This window comes from Saccopteryx leptura, chromosome 13 (assembly GCF_036850995.1).
Source record: "Saccopteryx leptura isolate mSacLep1 chromosome 13, mSacLep1_pri_phased_curated, whole genome shotgun sequence".
NCBI classification, from domain to species: domain Eukaryota; kingdom Metazoa; phylum Chordata; class Mammalia; order Chiroptera; family Emballonuridae; genus Saccopteryx; species Saccopteryx leptura.
This window is the reverse complement of record NC_089515.1, coordinates 14952080-14974405: the sequence shown is the minus strand read 5'-3', so window position 1 is coordinate 14974405 and position 22326 is coordinate 14952080. Positions and strand designations below refer to the sequence as shown.

At 46.8% G+C, this 22326-nt stretch overlaps 1 protein-coding gene across 13 annotated transcripts in view; it reads right to left on the bottom strand.

The window, feature by feature from the left end:
* NRAP (nebulin related anchoring protein) overlaps positions 1 to 22326 on the bottom strand; it is a 71765-nt gene that overhangs the window by 25469 nt on the left and 23970 nt on the right. For all 13 annotated transcript variants that reach the window (XM_066355231.1, XM_066355224.1, XM_066355221.1 and 10 more), the window contains 12 exons: positions 18712 to 18810; positions 16929 to 17033; positions 15619 to 15726; positions 15250 to 15351; positions 13350 to 13547; positions 12685 to 12789; positions 9472 to 9570; positions 8208 to 8312; positions 6970 to 7077; positions 4954 to 5265; positions 3693 to 3797; positions 812 to 910 (listed from right to left, as the gene is read on the bottom strand). In XM_066355231.1, coding sequence (XP_066211328.1) covers positions 812 to 910; positions 3693 to 3797; positions 4954 to 5265; positions 6970 to 7077; positions 8208 to 8312; positions 9472 to 9570; positions 12685 to 12789; positions 13350 to 13547; positions 15250 to 15351; positions 15619 to 15726; positions 16929 to 17033; positions 18712 to 18810 — 1545 coding nt within the window. The remainder of the gene's footprint in view (positions 1 to 811; positions 911 to 3692; positions 3798 to 4953; positions 5266 to 6969; positions 7078 to 8207; positions 8313 to 9471; positions 9571 to 12684; positions 12790 to 13349; positions 13548 to 15249; positions 15352 to 15618; positions 15727 to 16928; positions 17034 to 18711; positions 18811 to 22326) is intronic.

The window sequence follows — 22326 nt, the reverse complement described above, 5'->3', positions numbered from 1 at the left end:
CAGGGCATTCAGAATGCCTGGCGAATAAGGTATTACCAGTATAATTTGCTCGATCGGGAAACAAAGGAGAGAATCTGGAAAGCCCCTCCCTCCAAGGTTTGTCTATTTTCCTCGTGGCAAGGTGAGTGGTGTAAAGATATTTAAGAGGCATGTCTGCCTTGCACAGAGATCCAGAGGCCTCTCTGAGAAGAATCAGCCGAACAGGGTGATTCATGTCCTAAAGTATCTTTTTATAGGACATCATCATTCAAATTAGTCTCCAATAAACCCCGTGCTGAGAAGATGAAAGGCCAGATCTTGGTTCATAATAAATTGAGAATATAGAAAATGGCTTGAAAGTTCGTCCAATATACATGCATCAGACCCAAATCATGTTCAAAGTCTGCGAAATTCCAAGAGGAATTCCTGCCCTTGGGTCCCACGGGGCCCTGAGCATGGCTTCGGTGTCCCCATGACCGAGAATTGCACCCACAAGTTCCAGTTCTGAAAACAATGCTTTAGAAACAAAAGGAGCTGGGGGGGGGGGGGAGAAGGCCTCACCACAGACAGACCTTCAACACATGCAAATAGGAAAAGAATTAGAGCGTGGGGCAGTGGGGTGGCAGAGCCTCAGTTGGCATCCTAAGAGCAGGAACACCCCATCTGCATCCTAATGAGGAAGCACCCCGCTAAGGTGAGCTTCAGCAAAGGACAAGAAGTGCCTTCATCCTTAGAACAACAGAAGGAGCAAGCAAGAACCCCTCGGCTTCAATCGCAATGTTGAAAGAAGCGCCTACTCTTAGAGTCATAATGTATATACATTATCGCTTACATCCACGGCTTGGGTATAACTAATTCTGGCCTGGACCATCTCCGGAGTGTCTTTAATACTGGTAAACTTCAAAGCATCTGGATGCTGACGGTACTTCTTCTGTTGAGCAGAAAAAGATCAAAGCTGTGAATTTTGTGCCGCGCTTTCATGCCATTTGAAAGAGAAAAAAAATCATAGGTTGCTCGAGATTAGAGTGAATTTGTGAACATAATTATTATTCGGCTCCCTCCATCTTTCTTCTCCTCGGTGACTTCAGGTTAATATTTGTTTCCATTTAAGAATAACCTCGTGTCAATTAACATTAAAGTATTTCTACCTGGTGCAAAGAAAACATCTCAAAATTAGGTGATGCTGGTAAAATACTGTGGGATACACACTTAGGAAAGGATTTTTTTTTTATAGGCTTCAAATACTGTCTTGCAGTTGTTTATATATGTATCTTAGTTTGGGTCTCCCGAGCAAAAAAGAACATTCAGAGTTACATTTATCAACTGAAGCTTTCTATTTTCTCCCCACCAAAGGAGTAGGCGGAGATGATCACAGTCAAAATGCTTACATTTAACAGTGAGTGATTGTATACTAGCTAATTGCTTTTGAACCCGGTTCAGTTAACATATGCAGTAATTCTTTAAAATGTTGCAGTAACATGAAAAAAGAATGATATTATTGAGAGGAATCATCGTCGTATAGTTTGAAAGACACCGAAACAATTTTTAAAATTATTAAAAATTCAAATGCCGGTAAAGACCTACAAACCCAATTTTGATTCTAAAAGTCACACTTAAGTGAATTCCTATTTGTTTTTCAATCAAAGACCATTGCCAGGAGACTGGAACAGTTATCACCTTCATGGAATTATGAAGTGTATCTTTTCTTAAACCAAACAATTATTTTATTAAACATTTCTTCACTCATCGAATTGGGTTTTTGTAGACTGGGTTGTCTTAAGAAGACACGACTCAGTATCCACCACCTGTTTTTATAAATAAAGTTTTATTGGAACACAGCCATGCCCATTCATTTACATACTGTCTATGGCTGCTTTTATGCTACAATGACAAAATTGAGTCATTGTGACAGAAACTGATAATGTGGCCCATAAAATCAAAATATTTACTATCTAGCCCTTGGCAAAAATGGTTTGCTAACTGCTGCTTTAAATCATAGGCATGTGTGCCTTTTGTGGCTCTTTCGATTGAGTCTCACATTCCGTCGGGAAATTAAGAGGTCAACCCAATGCGATGTGACATAGGAGGCGTGCCAAACTAAAATGAGATGGTTGGGAGAAGTTGCTAAAGCATGTCTTGACTTAGGGAAGTTTGAGGCTTTGAGGGAAGCACGGAAAGTATGCGAATCTGTTGAGTAAGTTTGCAAAAATGAGGTGGAAAATTAAGACCACTGTGGGATAAATAGTTCCAGAAAGGTCCCTTGACTGCCAGACCTAGGTGCATGAAAGCATCATCTTGAAGTGTAAATGATGTGTACAAGGAAGGGTCTTTATTCTTTGTGTCTTCTTATGAGCGGGCCCCCTAATTGAGAGTTCAGGACCATGAATTCTCAAACCTACCAGTTTGTTCCTGGAAGTTTCACACATGCCTACTCCTTAGGATGGCCTTTTCTTAATTAGACTGAACTACTAGAGCGGTGCAGTCTCCAGTGAGCTTCCAGGGTCTTCTGAGCCTCGAACATTGACTAACATTCTTAAAAATTAGGCTAATCAGACTGAGCTCACTTTTGAAATCAGCTCTGTGACATGTCAGATAACTAGAAGGCTCTCCTATTGGAAAATATCAATGCTGGGTGGGTGTGTTTGAAAATCCTAACATAAGTGTCTTTCTGTTTTAAGTATATATTCAGTCTCCTCCTAGGACCCAAACAGGGTCCTAGAAGTCTCACTGCCAAGGTGGAAGTCTTCTGGGGCTATGGCCATTATGGTCCCCACCCAGAAAAGTCCAGAAGGATCAGGCTACTCTGAAGGCAACTAAAAAAATGCTCTCTTGCTTTCTGAGCAAGTCCCTCTCCGACAGACACCAACAGGAGTGGATGTGGGTTGTCTGAGAGTGTGCAGCCTCTCTGTGCACATGAGCCAAGGACAGCTGCCCGGTGTGTCTAGTCTCATGGATCTCCACCTTTCTCCAGTTTCTCTAGTTTTTTAGTTGCCAAAACTGGGCAGAGGGTGCTACTGGCATCTATCTAGTAGGTAGAGGCCAAAGATGCTGCCAAACATCCCACAAGGCCAAAAGAGTCCCTGCAACAAAGATTATCAAAATGTCAATAGTGCAGAGATTGATTAACCCCAATCTGCTCAATGAGGCTGTCCTAAAATGTGAAGAAATGCCCCTTTTTACAAAGCCAGAATGCCTTAGGGTCCAGCCAGGGTGGCTACAAGTCGAGAGGAGTCAGTTTTAAATAGAAATAAGACCCTCACACACAACTAACAAGAGAGAACTATGCCACGGGTTTGACACAGGTGAATATTCAAATATTGTTTACCTTGGGGGGGGGGACAAGGTGGAAATGAGCATGAAGTCACAAAGGGGCTTTCCGGGAGCAATCCTTGTGTCTTTTCATCATCTCTCCCACGTTGCTTCATTAAAAAGGTAAGTTAGTGGGGAGCAATTGAGCTCCCGTTTGATTGTCATTATTATTCATAATGTCATTTGTCACCCACTTTGTTTTTGCCGGGGCTGTATGGGCCCCTACTGGCGCGTGTTTGGTATGTGGTCCCTCTCTAATTACCAGCCCTAGTCTGGCGTTTGAGGTCTTTCATGTAGCTTTGCCTTTTTCTTTGCCTTTTGAGTGGAAATTATTTTAATTTTAGACAGCCATGCCACACGCCTAATGCAGCCAAGCCCTGTTGCACGCTGTCAGGAAATCTCACCTCGCTAATGAGTTCTCCTGCCTTCTTCGCCTGCTCCACATTTAATGACCCGGTGGCGACCCAGCCCGTGCCTTTCATCCACTTCACATCTGCCCTGTATTGGTTCTGACAAAGGAGAAAGGAAAAAGCAAGAAAAAAAATAAAGCAGGCCATTGTTGGTGTGCCGACATTTAAAGGGCTATTAACAGCCCCCGATGTAGCCGTTGTGGCAGCTGAGTCAAACGAGATGCCACTTTTGTCTTAGCCGGTTCTGCACAGTCACAGGTAAGGCTCCAAAAGGTAAATTAATTTCCCCTTTAATTGGAGCCGGCCTGCTGATGGCGACTTGAGGCCCCACCCAGCGCCACTGGGGGTGGAGAGGGAGGGGCCGGATCGACCTCGTCCCTCATTAGGGACTCCTGTCTACCTCGGAGAAAGGAGTGTCCTCATTGTCTGCTTTCCCTGTTTTCTTGTTTAAAATGACATGCAGGGGAGAAGAAAATGAGAATTCACAACAGAACCCAGGTGGGAAGCCATTGGAGGGAGTTTCACAAGACATCCAAGGCTTCCCACGTTGCCAATTCCTTCCTAGGCATCTGCATCTCCCCTCCATGCGGGGAAGGAGAGGGGGGATTTCTCACTGCTTTACTTGCCATTGAAGGAGTAGTTTTCATGGAAAGCCATTACACAGATTCTTTTCTAAAAGTAGCATCGCCCCTCTCTCTCTCCTGAAACAGCTCTACCTCTAAGGGTGTGTCTCCATGGCATCCAGCCCCCCGTGTGTAACCATCTGGCTACCGCTGACCTGCCTTTTCAGTTCACGTTCAGTGCAAGAGTCAACCAAAGACAAAAGAAGATGGAACCAGGCAGGAAACGTCAGGAAAAAGGGGCAAGGGTTGTTGACTAGTGAGCTGGTTATTCTAAAAGTGGGAACGACAAAAGTTGGACTGAACATCAGAGATGCTGTCCCCGGGGAAGCCACAGGTAAGAAAATCACAAATGCATGTCCCCCTGGCAATAAAAAGAAACAATGGAAAATGTATGTGGACCATAATTCCAAGAAGAATAAAAAAAGTCATTTTATAACTTTCTGTTTAGTCATATGGAATTTATAGTGCACATAATTGGAATAAAGGTTAAAGCACCAGGAAGCTAAAATGTTTCCACCTAGGGACCCAGAAATAGGTATCCCCTAAGTATAAACTACTGTCTTGATGGCTCGGAGAAACCCTTGCCTCAACCCTAGCTCCCACACAGACACACACACGCGCGCGGAGCTTACGTCACTCTGTAAACCATAAGCCTTCTTGGCCCACTCCACCTTCATGTCAGTGGGCAAAGCTGTAAAGTGATTTGATGCCGTCCTGTAGCCAATGTCTGTGGCCAAGTGCTGGGCCTTGCGGGCGTGCACAAGGTGGGCCATGTCCAGGGAGACGTGGCACTGGGATTTGGTGTCCTCAAACCCCTTTTTGTACTCCAGTTCACTCTGCAGCTTGGACATTTGCAGCGAGTGGCTCATTAGCGAGTCCCCCTGGGCATCCTTTGCCCCAATGAGCTTCCCTCTGGACCTCTCATAATCCTCCTTGTACTTCACCTGGGTGAGAGGGAAAGAGCAGGGGTAGACCAGAATATCCTAAAGCAGTGGTCCCCAACCTTTTTTGGGCCACGGACCAGTTTAATGTCAGAAAATATTTTCAGGGACCGGCCTTTAGGGTGGGACAGATAATTGTATCACGTGACCGAGACAAGCGTCAAGAGTGAGTCTTAGACGGATATAACAGAGGGAATCTGGTCATTTTTAAAAAATAAAACATCGTTCAGACTTAAATATAAATAAAATGAAAATAATGTAAGTTATTTATTTTTTTTCTCTGCGGACCGGTACCAAATGACCCATGAACCAGTAGCGGTCCACGGCCCGGGGGTTGGGGACCACTGTCCTAAAGGAACTGTAGTATTTCCAACCACAGGCATGAAAGTTAAAACAAAGCCAGACAACAGAATCCTAATAGAATTAGTGTCATAAAAAGTTTGCCTCCTTTGAACAACCTTTCATCAAACAGCAAAATAAAATACTACCGCTCGTTATTCCCTTTTCACCTCAGCTGCCAGGTAGCTCAGAGCCACAGAAGGCTCAGCTATTGAACAGTCTTCTTCCAATTTCCCAGTCAAATCCCAACTTTTGTCTGTTTAGATTGCCATTTCTCTTCCTGGATTTAGTTTTTAGGCGGCTTGTTGCTTCCCTAAAATCCACTTTAAAATCCTTCTTGGTGAGACCCTGGCCGGTTGGCTCAATGGTAGAGCGTCGGCCTGGCATGCAGGAGTCCCGGGTTCGATTCCCGGCCAGGGCACACAGGAGAAGCGCCCATCTGCTTCTCCACCCCTCCCCCTCTCCTTCCTCTCTGTCTCTCTCTTCCCCTCCCGCACCAAGGCTCCATTGGAGCAAAGTTGGCCCAGGCACTGAGGATGGCTTTATGGCCTCTGCCTCAGGTGCTAGAATGGCTCTGGTTGCAACAGAGCAACGCCCCAGATGGGCAGAGCATCGCCCCCTGGTGGCCATGCCGGGTGGATCCCAGTCAGGCGCATGCGGGAGTCTGTCTGACTGCCTCCCCGTTTCCAACTTCAGAAAAATACAAAAAAATTTAAAAAAAAATAAAATAAAATCCTTCTTGGTGATAGTGAGAACATTATAAATACAAAGTAGCCATGACGTGAAAAAGACCCAGAGTATCCAAAATACAATTGCTATTTGAGAAGGGGAGCTCGAGTTAAAAAAACAACTGGGACACATAAACATTAAGGAGTCTGGGAAGCCAAAGGGAGCACATTGATCCGGGGCAGGAGTACAAGGCCAAGAGGAACGAGGCTCAAAAGAAAGAACAAATATGGAAATGCTTTAAAAAATGAAACCGGATACTAGTGTGTGGCATGATTTTCAGCACTGTCATAACTGTGGTCACCAGGAGACCTGGGCTCTCCTGCCAGCAACAACAACAGTGTCGACATCTGTCACCGTTTACTGAGCCCTCATCCTGAGCCAGGTGTGGTATAAACCTGTGTCACTCAAAGCGCAGGCGGAGACCAGGGCTGGCTTGTAAAACGTCACCCACTGGTGAGATAAGGAGCTGGTATCAGAGTGCCAGTCAAATGCATCGCCAAGCCACCATTTAGTTCAGCTGATGTCTATGTATCTATTTATGTATGCAAATACATATACAATATAAATATGTGATACATATGTTACATAACATATACTATACATGTACAGCGGAGTCATGTGCAAGTCAGGCTGACTCACCTCGCTGGCCAGGTCCCTCTTGGCTTTGGCTGCCAGGAAGGCCAAGGAGTCAAGACGCAGCTCAAATCCTTTCGCCTTCTGGTTTTCCCAGCTGCTCTTATACAGAGTCTAAGGGGATACAGGAGAGGAGAGATCATCCTCACATGAAAGGGCTCCTCTAGACCCTGCAACTACCTCTCTGGGAGGCAAACCCTGATTATGTCTTTTCCAGCCAACTCCAGGACCTCAGAAACCCAGTGACCTGAGTACAACCAGCCCTTCTTGTCCCCTGCCTTAAAGCCTCTTCAATCAAAAGAAGCAGAAACTGAACTTCAGAAGCTTTGGAAAATGCAAGGAGTCTTCCTAGGAGCCTCAAAGGCATGCCAGAAGTGGAAGAACATGGCACTGCATGCAACATTTCCGAAATGTGTTCTCCGCTCTGTCCACCCCCACCCAGCCCGGCTGCACGGGCTGCACTTTCTCCTCTTCTCTTCCTGTCCCCCCACCCAGCCACAGCCTCCAGCCCTCCTGGGTCTTCTCCTTACTCCACCCATTTCCTGTCCTGCCTCCACCTCCGGAGTTCAAGTTCTTTCTTCCGGGAGGCTTCCCTGCCTCTCTGTGTGTGAGTCAATTTAGCCTCCACTGCTCCCTCTAATTCTTTCCTCTAACCATCGATCAGCTCAAACCCCCCAAAGACCTGGGAGCTGAGTGGAAGAGCAAGGGCCCCTCCTCAGAAGACAGAGATGGGAAAGTTGGGACTCTGCTTACTGTTGTGTCAAGGAATAAAGCCACCTGGTGCACAGCCCTCCGAGTGCTCTCTGTATATAAGCTCACTGAAGCCCCAGGGCAACGCAGTGAGGGAGGGACTAGTATTACCCTCATTATACCAGCTGGACAATGGAGAGCAAAGAAGTTGCCCAAAGTCACACACCCAGTAAGTGGCAGAGCCAAGGATCAAACCCAGGTAGTTTGGAGCAAATATCTAAGCACTTACTCGCCTACGACACTATTCTTATGCTGTTTCCACTCTGACCCGGGGATAACCACCGCCTCCCACCCCGTCACAGAGTCAGTTGCTCAAGTTCCCACCAGCTCACTCCTCCAAAAGGTTGTCCTCCCCATGAAACACTGGGCAGGAACAAGGTCTGCTAGATGAGCTGTTGACAACACGCAGATGTACGTAACCTGAGTCGCCACACCAACGTGGTTGGTTGGGTGGGCGGTCCAAGTGCTCACACAGGGAAGCCCCCAGGCCGTACCTCGCTAAGGTTGGCGGCATTGGCGCGGGCCTGGACGAAGAGAGGCTCGTCCTTGCTGATGCTGTACTGGTGGAGGGACTGCTCATTCCCTGCCTTGTAGGCCACCTGTTGGGAGAGAGGACCGGGTCAGGAGCAGGTGGCGGCATATGGGTAGCGAGGCATCGCTCATGGGTGTCTATGTCCTCTTGGCTCTTCTGTGACCTGCCTGGGAAGCCCACTACAAAACCACCTGGACCAGACAGCGGCCGGCAGGATACAGGCAGTGAGGCTTCAGGCAACAGAGACGGTGGGAGCAAGAGAAGCAGCAGTGAGGAGTGGAGAGGAGAATGTGGCCAGGGAACCAACACAAAACCCCCTCGGAGGTATTGGTTCTCACGCCTTTCCCTTGAGAAGACATTGACCTCCCCAAGCTAGTCTCACCTGCACTGTCCACAGCCTCAAAAAATAACCCACCAGAGTGTTCAAATGAGCACAGACTCCCCAAACAGGAGAAACAGTAAGCAAGCTCTGCCTCCCGCACCCCCGTGATCAATCCTCATGCATTTGTAGGTTCTGACACCTGGGAAGGGAGCAGCGACCAGAACAACAACATGAGTGACACAAACACCTCCACGGGAAACTTCTCTCTCCTGCTCCTTCCAGTTCCCCTTTTCTCCCAGCCCCCAACTTGAGTTTCCAAACAGTGCCTTTCTGCTGACTCATGCTGATTGCATCCTTTCTGGCAGGTGTATCCGGACCTTTTGGAGGGAAAGCTGGCAGGTCTTGACCAGACTGTAGCAACCATGGTGCCTGCTCCGTGCAGGTGCGCAGGAAGTGTTGAACACTGATATGTACATAACATATGTGGAGTTCCATTGCTCAGCCCGCCACGTGTGAGCTCAAGTGGGCATCAAATGCACAGAACCCACAAGCCAATGTTGTCTCCTAAGACAATGCTCTAACTGATTTTAAAATTGTAGAGTCTCGGATGAGAGAGAAAGAGAAAGAAAGAAGAGAGAAGGAACAAGGCAAAGCTGAAAGGAATAAAATCGGTTGGCGTCTATCCCCACTGTCCGGGGACGGGTGTGGTGGGTGAGGCCGAGGGGCCTGGTGTCCCATTCTCAAGGACAGCTGGGGAGCTGCAGAGAGCCGGGGCCAAGCTATTTACAGAGATGGGTCTTTGTTGGTTCCTGGGTCGTGCCTGGGCAGCACCTGCTGTTGTCCCCAGAGGTCCCCAGGCCTGTGACACAGCAGCCTGGTAGAGAAAGGGCAGTCCGGGACTCACCCCGCTCTGCAGCTCCTGGCTCCTCTTGGCGTGCTCTATCTGGGAGCTGTCGGCCACGCTGGTGAACTTCAGCTCGTCCACCCTCTGCCTGTAGCTTTTCTGTCCGTGGAAAGAGAGCCCGTGGCATTAGGAGCAGGCTGTCCCACCACCACCCACACACGCACAGACACACGTGCACACTTTCTGGGGCCCACGCATTTCCTCGGGGGGACGTCCCAGCTGGTCCTACAGCCTAAACAGGACCATGCAGGCCTGAGACTGCCTGCTTTGGTGAGACTGTTTTAGTTGCTACTACTGAATGGGATATGACTCCTTTCTCCTCAGTAAATCCTGTATTGTACCATGTGCCCTGAGATGTGTCCATTTTATAAATCTAGATCTGACCCGGGAGAGTGAGGGGGAGGGAACTTGGACTTCCCAATCAGGAAGACCGAAGAGGTCTAAATCTCGCCTCCACCACCTTCCAGCTTCAGGACCTTGAGCACATCACTGAGTCATCCGAGCCCCTCATGCTTTGACCGTACAGTGCAGAAACCAATAGAAGCTGCCTCGCTCCGGGGAGGGGGGACAAGCAGATGCTTCAATGCCATGCTTTCCACTAGTACAGTCCATCGACACAGTGACTGCTCGTGACATCAGTCACCACCGTTATTCGTGGTGCCATCAGGATCATGGAGGAAGCACCTGCCCTAAGGAAGGGAGCACACCAGGAGCCGTGGACGGAAGACTGGCAGTCAGATGGATTCCCCCTCTGCCCCGTTTCTTAGTGTTCCGGGTCACTGAGGTCTTGTCCTCACAGTGTCCCCATCTCACAGCCACAGTGTAACTGGCAAAATCTCAAATGTGCCCATTCCGCACAACAGGGATTTCTAGTCCTCCCTAGAGGTTAGTTCACTGGCCTTTCCTGCTGCCATTGCCAAAGTTGGCAGGAAAGGTGGCCGCTGAGGATGGCTCATTGGAGCAAAAGTTTCACATTGGGGGGGAGATCAGAGATGAGCAAAACCCCAAGTGCTGCCAGCAAGGGGGTTAGAGAGGCCAACTGAACCCCAAACAGGGGGTGGACTATTGCAAACTCCAAATCTCCTCCCTTCAAAAAAATAAAATAAAATTCTAGAGCAAATTTTCCCAAGACATATGCAGTTTCCTTTCCAGCCCCAGGGTGTGAAATGGAAAACTCCTTCCCCACATAATTGAAGGAAGTTGCATTGTTCTTGCACGATTGGAAATTCCCACCCATCCCAGACTCGGCATTGATCAAAGTACGTACTGGGGAGCCAAGAATCCCCCATGTACAGGGTGCAGCAGGGACCGTAAAAAGCTGAAGGACATGGTATCTATGTGGCCCTCAAGGAGTTTAACAATGAGGAGGCACAGGAAGTGAGACCGAAACGGATATTGCTCAGGCCGAATTCACTCCTGCAGCTGCTGGGGCCCCTTACCGCACCCCCTGTCCCAGACAAGTGGGGCTTTCGTTGCTCCTCTCCCTGTATTTGAGCTGGTCTCAAAGAAGCTAAGTAATAGGACCCCGAAAGGGTTATTCTCTTCTCTCTACCTTCCTTCCTTATACATTTCAGCTGTAAACGTGCCGGTGTCAGAAAGAAGGAAGAGTACAAGAGGAAAATATTTATATTTATAAGAATGAATTACAAAATGTGCTTTGGGTGTGCAAGAGTGCTTAGTGGTCCAGAGCCGGGGCATTGGATCAAACACCTGATACCAATGCCAGCTCTACCGCTTCCTGGAAGTGTGACTGGGAGTCTCACTTTCCTCGTATATAGAATGGGATGTTAAGAGGGTAATAATAGTGTCCGTCACCTGAGGCTGTTGTGAGCAATGAATGAGCCATCCATATGTAACACACTGTCAGTGGTCACTAAATGAGAGCAATGTGTCCATAATCATCAGTCCACTATTGCAGTGGTCCCCAACCCCCGGGCCGCGGACTGGTACCGGTCTGTGGGCCATTTGGTACCGGTCCGCAGAGAAAGAATAAATAACTTACATTACTTCTGTTTTATTTATATTTAAGTCTGAACGATGTTTTCTTTTTTTAAAATGACCAGATTCTCTCTGTTAGATCCGTCTAAGACTCACTCTTGACCAGGGGTCCCCAAACTACGGCCCGCGGGCCGCATGCGGCCCCCTGAGGCCATTTATGCGGCCCCCGCCGCACTTCCAGAAAGAGCACTTCTTTCATTGGTGGTCAGTGAGAGGAGCATAGTTCCCATTGAAATACTGGTCAGTTTGTTGATTTAAATTTACTTGTTCTTTATTTTAAATATTGTATTTGTTCCCATTTTGTTTTTTTACTTTAAAATAAGATATGTGCAGTGTACATAGGGATTTGTTCCTAGTTTTTTTTATAGTCCGGCCCTCCAACGGTCTGAGGGACAGTGAACTGGCCCCCTGTGTAAAAAGTTTGGGGACCCCTGCTCTTGACGCTTGTCTTGGTCACGTGATTCATTTATCCGTCCCACCCTAAATGCCGGTCTGTGAAAATATTATATTTTCTGACATTAAACCGGTCCGTGGCCCAAAAAGGTTGGGGACCACTGCACTATTGGTAGCTGTGACTCACTGTCATCATTACCACTCACAAGAGAGATGCTGGCTCAACCTTCCTGCCCCGACACAAGAATCCCCTCTGAGGACCCCAGACAGAGGTCCTGCAATAGTCACATCTTCCCAGTGAGAGGCCTGTTAAAAGTCCTCCTCTGCCGGCTGCCAAGGCCGGCTTCACTCGGCGCGGAGGGAAGCGGGCTTGGGGCCGCAGGGGCTCTGGAGGGTAGCCTGTCCAGCCTTCTCGTTTTTGTGAGGAAGAGGATGGGAAGGGTTGAATGACTCGCTCAAAGTCTGCAGTGAATTTAAAGCAAGGGCACACTGAGAGTGCTGGCCTCCAAATGTCATACTCTAATTCAGACGTCTCTCCTACACAACAAACACGCCCTTTCCTCGTGCTAACGGATGGTACATTACAACCCTTCTGAACTGTTCTTTGGACGCATCTCTTATTTAAAGTGAATGATGGGGAGGCTTCTTACTCATACCTTCTCCAGGAAGGTCAAGGATAGGGAAGGTTAGTTCAGGTGTGCTACAGGTGCAAAATGAAGAAGTACTGCTGTGAGTCACACCCCCAGACGACCCGGCAGGTTGCGGAGGGGCCCTCAGAGGCACAGATCACCACTACAAGCCAGAGGCTTCAGCTCAGCTTACCTCGCTGACCAGCTGTCCAGCCTTCTTGGCCTGTTCCAAATTGAGACTGCCCTCGGCCAGCCAGCCCACGCCCTTCATCCACGCCAGGTCGGCTTTGTACTGCAGCTGCAAGGGAAAAGCGGGCTCTCACAGATGCATGCACGCAGCCTGGGCAGAGTTGAGGGGAGAGGTTAGGAAAATCCTCGCTCCCGCATTTACCCTCCTAGAAGAACTGCTCCCAATGTGTTCGTAGTCAGGCAGAACCCTGCCTCAGTAGGGAAGCCACTGGGCCCACTTTGTAACCAGAAGAGAATTTTTCACCTTAGCACTGAAATGTCATAACCTAACCAAAGAGTCGGCTTCTCAGACTCTTTTTTTTTAAATCCTCCAACCTGCTGCATTTCCAAGATTCACTTACCGTTTTCAACATTTGATTCCTCTTTGCTCATTCTGACTTTTACCCTGCACGAGCCCCAGTCCTCCCTCCGCTGGTCGCCATGGTCTCAGCTAAATCTACATCTCTACCTTCCCGTCCACCCTCCCCGAGCCGGGTACACCCCAGCAGGTCCTCCTAGTCCTCTCCGCGATGGAACACACTCATCCACAGGCTCAGAATCCCTCTCAGAGTGTCACTGCGCCCCGCTGCAGGAGATGCATGGGAGCGCTGCACGGGGGGCAGGGCTCACCTCACTCTGGAGCCCGTAGGCTTTCTTGGCCCACTGAGTCTTCATGTCTTCGGGCAGAACGGTGTACTCATGCAACTTCCTCCTGTAGTCCAGGTCGCTGGCCAGAGCTTGGGCCTTCTTGGCGTGCCTGATGTTCACCATATCCATGGGCAGGTGAAAGTGGGTCTTACTCTCTTCAAAGCCTTTCTTGTATTCAACCTTGAATGGACCAACACAAGGCCCATTACTCGAAGCTTGTGTTGGCAGGAGTGATGTGAAAACACAAGAGAGAAGCCTACATTGTCAGGAGACACTGGCAGGCACCCTGGGCCATGGCACCCATCTGTCAGAAAGGTGGGACATGGTTTCTGGCTCTGGCAGGTGGCAGTGTCGGAGAGCTGAGGTTCTATGCTACTACTTTGTCTCAGGAGAAACGCCTCCTTCCAATCCTAAATCGTTTTACCTGGCTACCCCGGGAGCAAACACTCTCTCCCTGGTTTCTGTACGAACTTTAAAAGGCAGAATAGCACAGCTTGGGCTCCAGCGCCAGAGTAACCTGAGTTCACACCTTATCTGCCCTCTGCCAGCTGGATGACCTCTGGAAAGTCACATCACCTCTCGAGGTACTCGCTTTCCTTAGGGAGACTATTGTGATATGGAAACAAAATAGTAGGTGACAGCTGCTTGGTACAGGGACTAGCATGTAGAAAATGACTGATCAATGTTAGCAATGAGGATGGCAAGGACAGCTGTGGTAATGGTGATGTTGATAATGGTGATGGGAATGATAGTGATGGTGATGAATGGTAGTGATGCTGATGATAATGACGGTCATGGAGGGGATGGTGTCATGGTGGAGAAAGGTAGTGTGCTATAGTAAAAAGATCATGGTGCCAGTAAGTAAGAGTTCGAGGGTCTATTCTCTACCTCTCCACAATGACCACTGACTACTATGACCTCAGATAAGATACTTTCTTTTGGGCCCTAGATTCTCCAAATGCAAATATGAAACAACAAATTGTTCTTTATCTAAACCAAAGACAAATTATCAGTGTCTCGATGCTTCATGACTATGCACTTCAAAGGGATTGTTGTATAGGCACATCCAAGATGGCAACTCAGATGCCAACCCTCTTATTCTATTCAAGCCATGGATTCCTAATGACTCAGCAGGTAACTATATCTGACTGCACCCTCGGAGCAATATAAGCTGGCCTCACAGCTTGGAGCAGGCAGTTGTAAAGCAGAAACCCGATACTCATGTGTCCTTTTTAACTGCTCAGTAGTGGCAGAGAGGGCCTGACTAGAAGCCATCTGTTCCTTTTAGCATAACTCACCAATCCTGCACCCCAGAAAATTTCAGTAAGTGACATTTACCACAATTAATCTCTAGCCTTTGATTACAGTTGTTTACGGGGAGTGTCATTTTGATTAGTTGGAGCCTGGATGCCCCAGCTGTTTGCAATTTTGAATATCATGTGTGGTTGTGACCACAGAGTTCACCTAGGACATCTCCACAATAAACAGGTGCTGACTGTTTAACCCTTCCAGTAGAATTAAGCTCTGCTAGGAAGGAACCTATTATGTGGTGTTCATTCTTATAGCACCTGTGTGTCTCACACGGAATCCTGCCCATAGCAGTTGCTTGGTAAACACCTGTAGAGCGAAGAAATGTGGCTGAACACCTTTGTACCTTCACCAGGGGGTGCTGCTCACCCTTATGGGACACACTACTCATCTATCTGAAAAGAAGAGAATACTTTGGCAAAATAAAGAAATGGAACAACCTTCTCATGCAAACCTGGAAAGAAATCATTGGTGAAAGTCAACAAAAACATAACAGTCTCCAGTGAAAGAGGCCCAGGAAAAACTTGAAAGTAACAGAACTCTACGAGAAGGGTGGGGGCAGCAAGGTATTTACCTCGCTGCTCATCTTGGCGACCTGCAGGGAGTGCAGAAGCCTGGAGTCCACAGTCCCCATGACTTTGCCTTTGGTTTTTTCATATTCTTCTTTGTATTTAATCTTGAGAGAAAGAAGAAAGTCTACCGTGAGCAAGGGAGAAACTTGGCCGTCTCAGGGGTTCTGGTTTTAACAAGTGCAAGGGGAACCATTCTGCAAAAATACCTCCCAGCCTTTCGTACCCAGAAGATGAAAGGACTGTGATGTTTACAACGTTAACAGTCATTATTTTGTTTTTTGGGTGTTTTTTTTTTTTTTTTTCTGCAGGACCACGTACATTTGATGGGAACCAGTTCTCATGCATGTCTGAGTTAATGACAGAAAACCTACATTGCTAGCAAGCTCCCCGGAGGCTTTGGCGGCCAGCAGGGACATGGCGTCCAGCTTCATGTCAAATCCTCTCCCTTTGGACTTCTCCCAGGTTTCTTTGTACTTAATCTGACAACAAACAAAGACATGGGCGAGTGAAGAGTTGTTACCCATCTTCCTGTCAAAAGTTGAAGGAAAAAAAATACAGCAAAATTGGTGTCATTTGTCTACAGACCAGAATCCTGGTGTTTTTATCAAAATGACCACAGCAATTATTAAGACAGTTAATTGATTCCTTAGCTGTTGAGCCATGCAAGGCACCAATGGCAGACAGGACGAAGAGGAAAGCCTACGTGTTCATTGTAGGTCTGTTGTCTCCCAGGATTGTGTGATCTTGGATGAATTATTTTACCTCCTTGTGCCTTAGTTTACAATTTGAAAAAAATATATACATCCTATTATCTGTTTCAGGAATGGTGTGAGAATACATTGGATGCGCTCTCAAAACAGATCTTAAGCTGGTAAAGTACCACATAGATACAAGGTTTTTGTTGTTGGTTTTTTTTCATTGATAATGATATTACCATGGTAACAGCACATACTGTTTTCTAGCCCTTCCCTAACTCATCAATTCCAAGTCTTCACATTAGGCCTGTGAGGCTCAGAGACATGAAGACCTCACGTAGGGTCATGGTTTTGGTGGTGCCAGCATCTGACCAAGGCCTAGCTGACACCAAAGCCCATGCCATTCTGTTCCTACAATGAACACCTCCTGGGGGTTATGACAGCTGCATAACTCCATACATAAATTGCTTACCCAGTGCCAAATATAGAACAAGAATTCAACAAATACTGGTTCCTTTTTTTCCCTTCCTTTGCCCTAAAAAGCCCATCTAGAATGAGAAGCCTACTCAGACGAATATGGTGACTAACATCAATCTTAAAACCTAGATTTTTTCCACACAGCAAAGCTCCGGCTAGAACTCAGCAGGATGATAATGATGATGATGTGTGTGTTCATGCACATACTGTACACATGTGCATATAATGAGAAAGAAATTGTTATGATCAATTTATCCTCAGAACTCCCAAGTGCCACAAGACAGAAAAATTCAAAACAGTAACACGGTGCATGTGTGGAATGAAGTCCTCTCAGGAGCAGAACAGCCCGGCTCACTAAGACTGGCGTCATGACTTCCAGCTCCGAGCCTAGCCTCCACCCCGATGAAGTCCTCTCAGGAGCAGAACAGCCCGGCTCACTAAGACTGGCATCATGACGTCCAGCTCCGAGCCTAGCCTCCACCCCGCTCTCGCCCATACTGCCTGCTTACCTCACTGCAGAGCTCGGCGTTAGACTTGGCCTTGACCAGCTGCGGCACATCCTGGGGCAACGTGTAATTCAACTTATTTTTCTCATAGTCAGCACGGTAATTCACCTATTGAATTTAAAATAAACCCACAGGTTTTTATATGGGCAGAAGATTTTTGAAGAGAACACACTCTCGCCCTGGCCGGATAGCTCTGTTGGTTAGAGCAGTGGTCCACAACCCCCGGGCCGCGGACCGGTACCGGTCTGTGGGCCATTTGGTACCAGTCCGCAGAGAAAGAATAAATAACTTACATTATTTCTGTTTTATTTATATTTAAGTCTGAACAATGTTTTATTTTTAAAAAATGACCAGATTCCCTCTGTTACGTCCGTCTAAGACTCACTCTTGACACTTGTCTCGGTCACATGATACATTTATCTGTCCCACCCTAAAGGCCGGTCTGTGAAAATATTTTCTGACATTAAACCGGTCCGTGGCCCAAAAAAGGTTGGGGACCACTGGGTTAGAATACTGTACCAAAACACGAAGGTTATGGGTTCAATCCCCGGTCAGGGCACATACAAGAACAGATCGATGTTTCTGTCTCTCTTTCTCTTTCTAAAATCAAGAAATAAATTTTAAAAAAGAGAGAGAGAGAACACACTCTCTTTTTCACTTTCCCCTTTGACTCATAGCAGAGACAGTTTCTGGAAATGAATTTTTACAAGGAAGCCTACAATTTTATGAATGTTTTAAATGAACAGATTGCAGATGCCAAATACGAAGTAAAACAACTCAGAAGCCCTCAAAGGGACGAGTTTGCAGGACTTCTCTGTGGCCACCTCACCAGCTTTCCTTTGAAGCGCCTGAGGGACTGGAACTTAGTTTTTTCTTGCTGCTGTGCTGAACATCTCGCTATGCTCATGGCGGATACTCAAAGAATAATTATTAAATGTCTGCCCACCTTGAAAAAAAGTTATCTTAAATCACAAAGAGCCAACCAGACACTATATGGTTCCTAGTAGAAGAATACAGCATCACCTGAGAAGCAGGGTTGTCCAAGAATTAAACCTGAGCCTGAGCAAGTCTACAGACCTGACTACTATTTTATAGGATGTTTGGAAGCCAGAGAAACATGTAATGTCTACACTGAGATGTACTCAGCAAAGCTCAAATTCCGGGACATGTTGCAGAAACAATCCAGTTTCTTTGACAAACAACTTGTGAGAAAAGAAATTATTTTAAAAAGCCTTAAAGACAGATCAACCAATCACAAAGTGTAGACCTTATTTGGATTCTAATTCAAACTGTAAAAAAATTAAAACCTTATGAGACCACTGGAATGTTGAAGGCACATTGGTGATACTAAGAATCATTGTTCATTTTTGGCGTGATATATTAAAATTGTATAAATATGTTAAACATTTTTTTTAATACTTTAGAGATTCATACTGAAACATTTGTAGATTAAGTTATATGATACCTGGGATGTTATTCAAAATAACATGGGAGGGGAAGGAAATGATTGGGCATGAATATAAAGCAGGATTGGCCATGAGGTGACAGTCAGTGAATGTGGGTGACGGGCACATGAGGGTTCATTACACTATTCTTTTTACTTATGAATGTAATTGGAATTTTCCAGAATGAAACGTTTAAGTCAAGGGAAGGGGGAATCATTTCTTAGTTGTAATGAGACAGATGTCACTACAATGAAAGTCCAGTCCTTGGGGAGCCAGATATCCAGAAGCCACAAAGCAATCACAAGTCACCTACATCCGGCTGAGCACGTAGGGTCACTTACATGACTCAGTTGCTGGGCGTTGATTTTGGCTTGAATAATCTGAGGGGTATTGGTCACAGAGCTGTACTTCAACTTGTCGATGCTTTGCCTGTAGTTGACCTGGGTCAAAAGAGTCACAGGAAGATGTCACTTGCACTTGTCCCTAAGATTTGGTTAGCCCTTTTCCCCCACCTAAGCCCAAGAGAGTCATGATTCTCAAATTACTAGAAAAAGAACCCAAGATTCTAATTGGAGACCAACAGATACTCCCAGCCTACAGAGAGAAAAGCAGTACTTTTTGAAGAGTGAGTAACTTGAACAGGCAGTCATAAAAGAGATTGACTAAATGGCCAGCAAATGTAGGAAGAAGTGCTCATCCCCATTAATAATCAGAGAAATGCATATTTTAGCCGCAATGAGACACCCATCCACATTTACCTCAAGAATGGAAATTGAAATTAAGGACAATACCAAGTGTTGGCAAGGACGCAGAGCTGTGGGAACTCTCAGAGTGCTGTTGACACGCTCACTTTGGGAAACTGGTGTTTTTGCACATACACATACCCTAAGTCATAGCCTATTCCTATTCCTCGGGGCATTTCCACTGAAAACACACACTCAAGGTCACTTTCTAATAATGCAAGCTGCAGAGCAATACACAGTATGCTTCTTTATGACAATGAAATGACTCCCCACCTTGATTTAAACATTTTAATCTGAAAATTTTCAAAAGTGTTCCAATAGTATAATGAATCTCCATGGACCCATCACCCACCTCATGGCCAGAACTGCTTCATGTATACGCCCATCCGCTCCCTTCCCCTCCTGTGTTAGTGCGAGGCAATGAAGCCATGATGACAACGTGTGAGGACGTTCTGCACATGCCACCACACTGTCCACCCAGCCCCAGTCTGACCCTCACTCCCACCTTGCCAGAGTCTCCAAGAAAACTGCCCTCAGCTTGGCACTCTCATAAAAGATATGGGTTCAGAAGAGAAGGAGGGGGAATCCCCAGGGCAGCCAGGCACATTGACTAGTGGGCTTCCCACTCCTTGAAGATAGGAGGCGCTGGTAAGTTTTCTCTTTTGAAAGTGCATCTTGTCCTTCAGAGAGTTGAGGATTACTAGCCATTTGCACGTGAGCACATAGGCATCCAATCACCTTATTTTTCCTCCACATTTGCCTGAGGTCTGGGCAAGGGGAACGGGAACTTGAGCACAGAGGGAAGGGATACGTTTGAAGCTTAAGGACTGGTATGAGCGAGTGAGAGCCCAGGAACCTGGGCGGGTGAGGTAGGAAACAGACAGGAGAAAAAAAAGAGGGGGAGGTGGTGGATGGCAAATGCCTGTCCCACAGCTGAATCAAGTTTGTTCCAAAGTGTCAGTAAAGGAGAAAAAATTAGCTCATCCCTAATCCTGAACTACTTCCTTTATGCCTGCCTGGTCCCCCTTCATTTGCCCATCTGTTCGTGCGTTTGTTCCTTTAACAAGCAGTCACGTGTTTGCTCTGCAGTGAGCAGACGCAGACGCAGCCACGCCTGCGCAGATACCGCAGCTGGGTCCTGGCTCCATGACCCCCAGGATGACCCAGTCCCTCTGGGTACCTGAGCCTCTCCGTGTGCAGACTCTGCGCTGGCTCTGGCCTTGTTCGCAGCAATCAGATTCGATTCCCATTGCCCGCCCACCCCACTCGTAGTCTTCACGCCTCTGTTTTCCTGCCACACGCCCAGGACCCCACCCCGCACCCCACATACTGCCGCAACTTCTTTAGGCCTAGACTCTGCTGAAGAACTCTGTACCCCTTGACTGCATCCCCACTATCTACCGGCATCTCTGCTCTGACCTTCACCGACAGCCTCTGGTCATACTTCCCCAACAGGTGGCTCTGCCCTTCACAGGGGCCCCTGCTTGGACTTTCCAGCCGTTTCCTGTCTGTCTAGAGTCTGATGTCTTTGCCATTCTATCTGCCTGCTGCTACCTCCTATGGCCACCTCCCTGAGTGACAGCGCAAAGGTCACACAGTCTGTGAGAGCCAGAGGACTAGCTGGATGCAAGTGAAACACTAGTCCGAGCTCAGGGTTTGGCCTCGTCGTTGGGGAAGTCGTAGAAAGAGGTGAGGACTGTGCCACGGGCCACAGCTGCTGCTCGTCCCTGAGACAGCAGTGGTGCATTAACGTGGAGCAGAGTGGCCAGACTTGCCGAGTATTCCAAGGAAACCGGAAACCCACAGTATTGCAGAAAATTTGCAATGTTTAAATTCTGGCAACTAGTTCAATATTTTTTAAATCCCAGTGACCCGAGTGAAATAGATCTACAGAGCCAGCTTGAATTCTCCCTTGAACTCTCTCCATTCTTGCCTGTCCAAATATCAGCCAAGGATAATTATGGCTTTTAAAAAAAGCACTTATTATGAGCCTGGCCTTATTTCAAGTACTTTACACATATTAATGTATTGAAGCTTCCCAGCTACCCTTACCTTTCCATGTTGGGAACGGAGGCACAGAGACCTGAAATCACTTGCTCAGGGTCACCCAGCTCGTGTCAGAGTTAGGAGTCAAATCCCAACATTCTGTGTCTCAAAGAGGCACTCAACCTGTACACCGGCAACCTGCTTTGCCAAAGCTAGTGTGCTTAGACTAGTCCTTGTTCTCTTACAGGTGGAAGACAGGCTCCCCACAGCCAGGGCTGACATCGTTTAGACAGGGAAATGTGCTCTGGCTGCAAACAAATGACTTACAGATTAACTTCCAAAATGGGATCTAGGAAAAACAGTGTCCCCGACACTAGGCCATTGAGTATTTTGTTGGATTTGGTGATAAAATACAGTATCACTTTGAGCTTTTTTAGCTAATGAGCCAAGGAGATAAGTTTTTGCATGTTCTGAGTTCTGGGTATGGGGTATGTAAGGAAAACTAAGAAATATAAAGTCATTTCAATGTCGACCATTAATGAGATTAGAATACAGTGGCTTCCTAATGCATTCATTCAGAGGGGAAAATAATTATGTCATAATAAAGTCTATTAGAATTCAGAATTATGCACGATAAAAGGTCCGAAAATCTATATTTTTAAAATGGCACATTCCTTCCCGATAATTCTGCATTTAATATGCGGCTGGGCACAATTACTTTTCTCTGCAGGACATAATTAACAGTCTCTGTGATTAACCACACCTTTGCGACATCACAGATGCCTGGCCATGGCTTCAATCCACTCTCTGAAAGGTCTCTTTGCTGTGCATAGAGTCTTATGGTCATGCTATTCATGTTTATAAAGTCCATCCGAAGGGAATGCTCTCTAATCAAGGACTGTGCTTGTTTATTTAATTTCATAGCTATTTGACCACCTTGAAGACTGCCAGACAGAGAGACCCCAAATGTTCTTGCAATAGATTCCCCAAACTTCCTGAACACCAAAGCCCCCAGAATAGGGGTGGTAAACGCAGAGTCCCAGGGAGCCAGGAAGGTAAGAAGAATATAATGAGAGAGAGCAGCTGCCACTCAGTCCCAAGCAGTAGCTGCCATGTTGGAGCTAGGACCACAGTTCCCAGAGTTTTCCAATTAAAAAAAAAAAAAAAAGAAAGAAAGTGAAAATATAAATTTTTATGTGAACATTTACAATTTCTATATATTGGTCC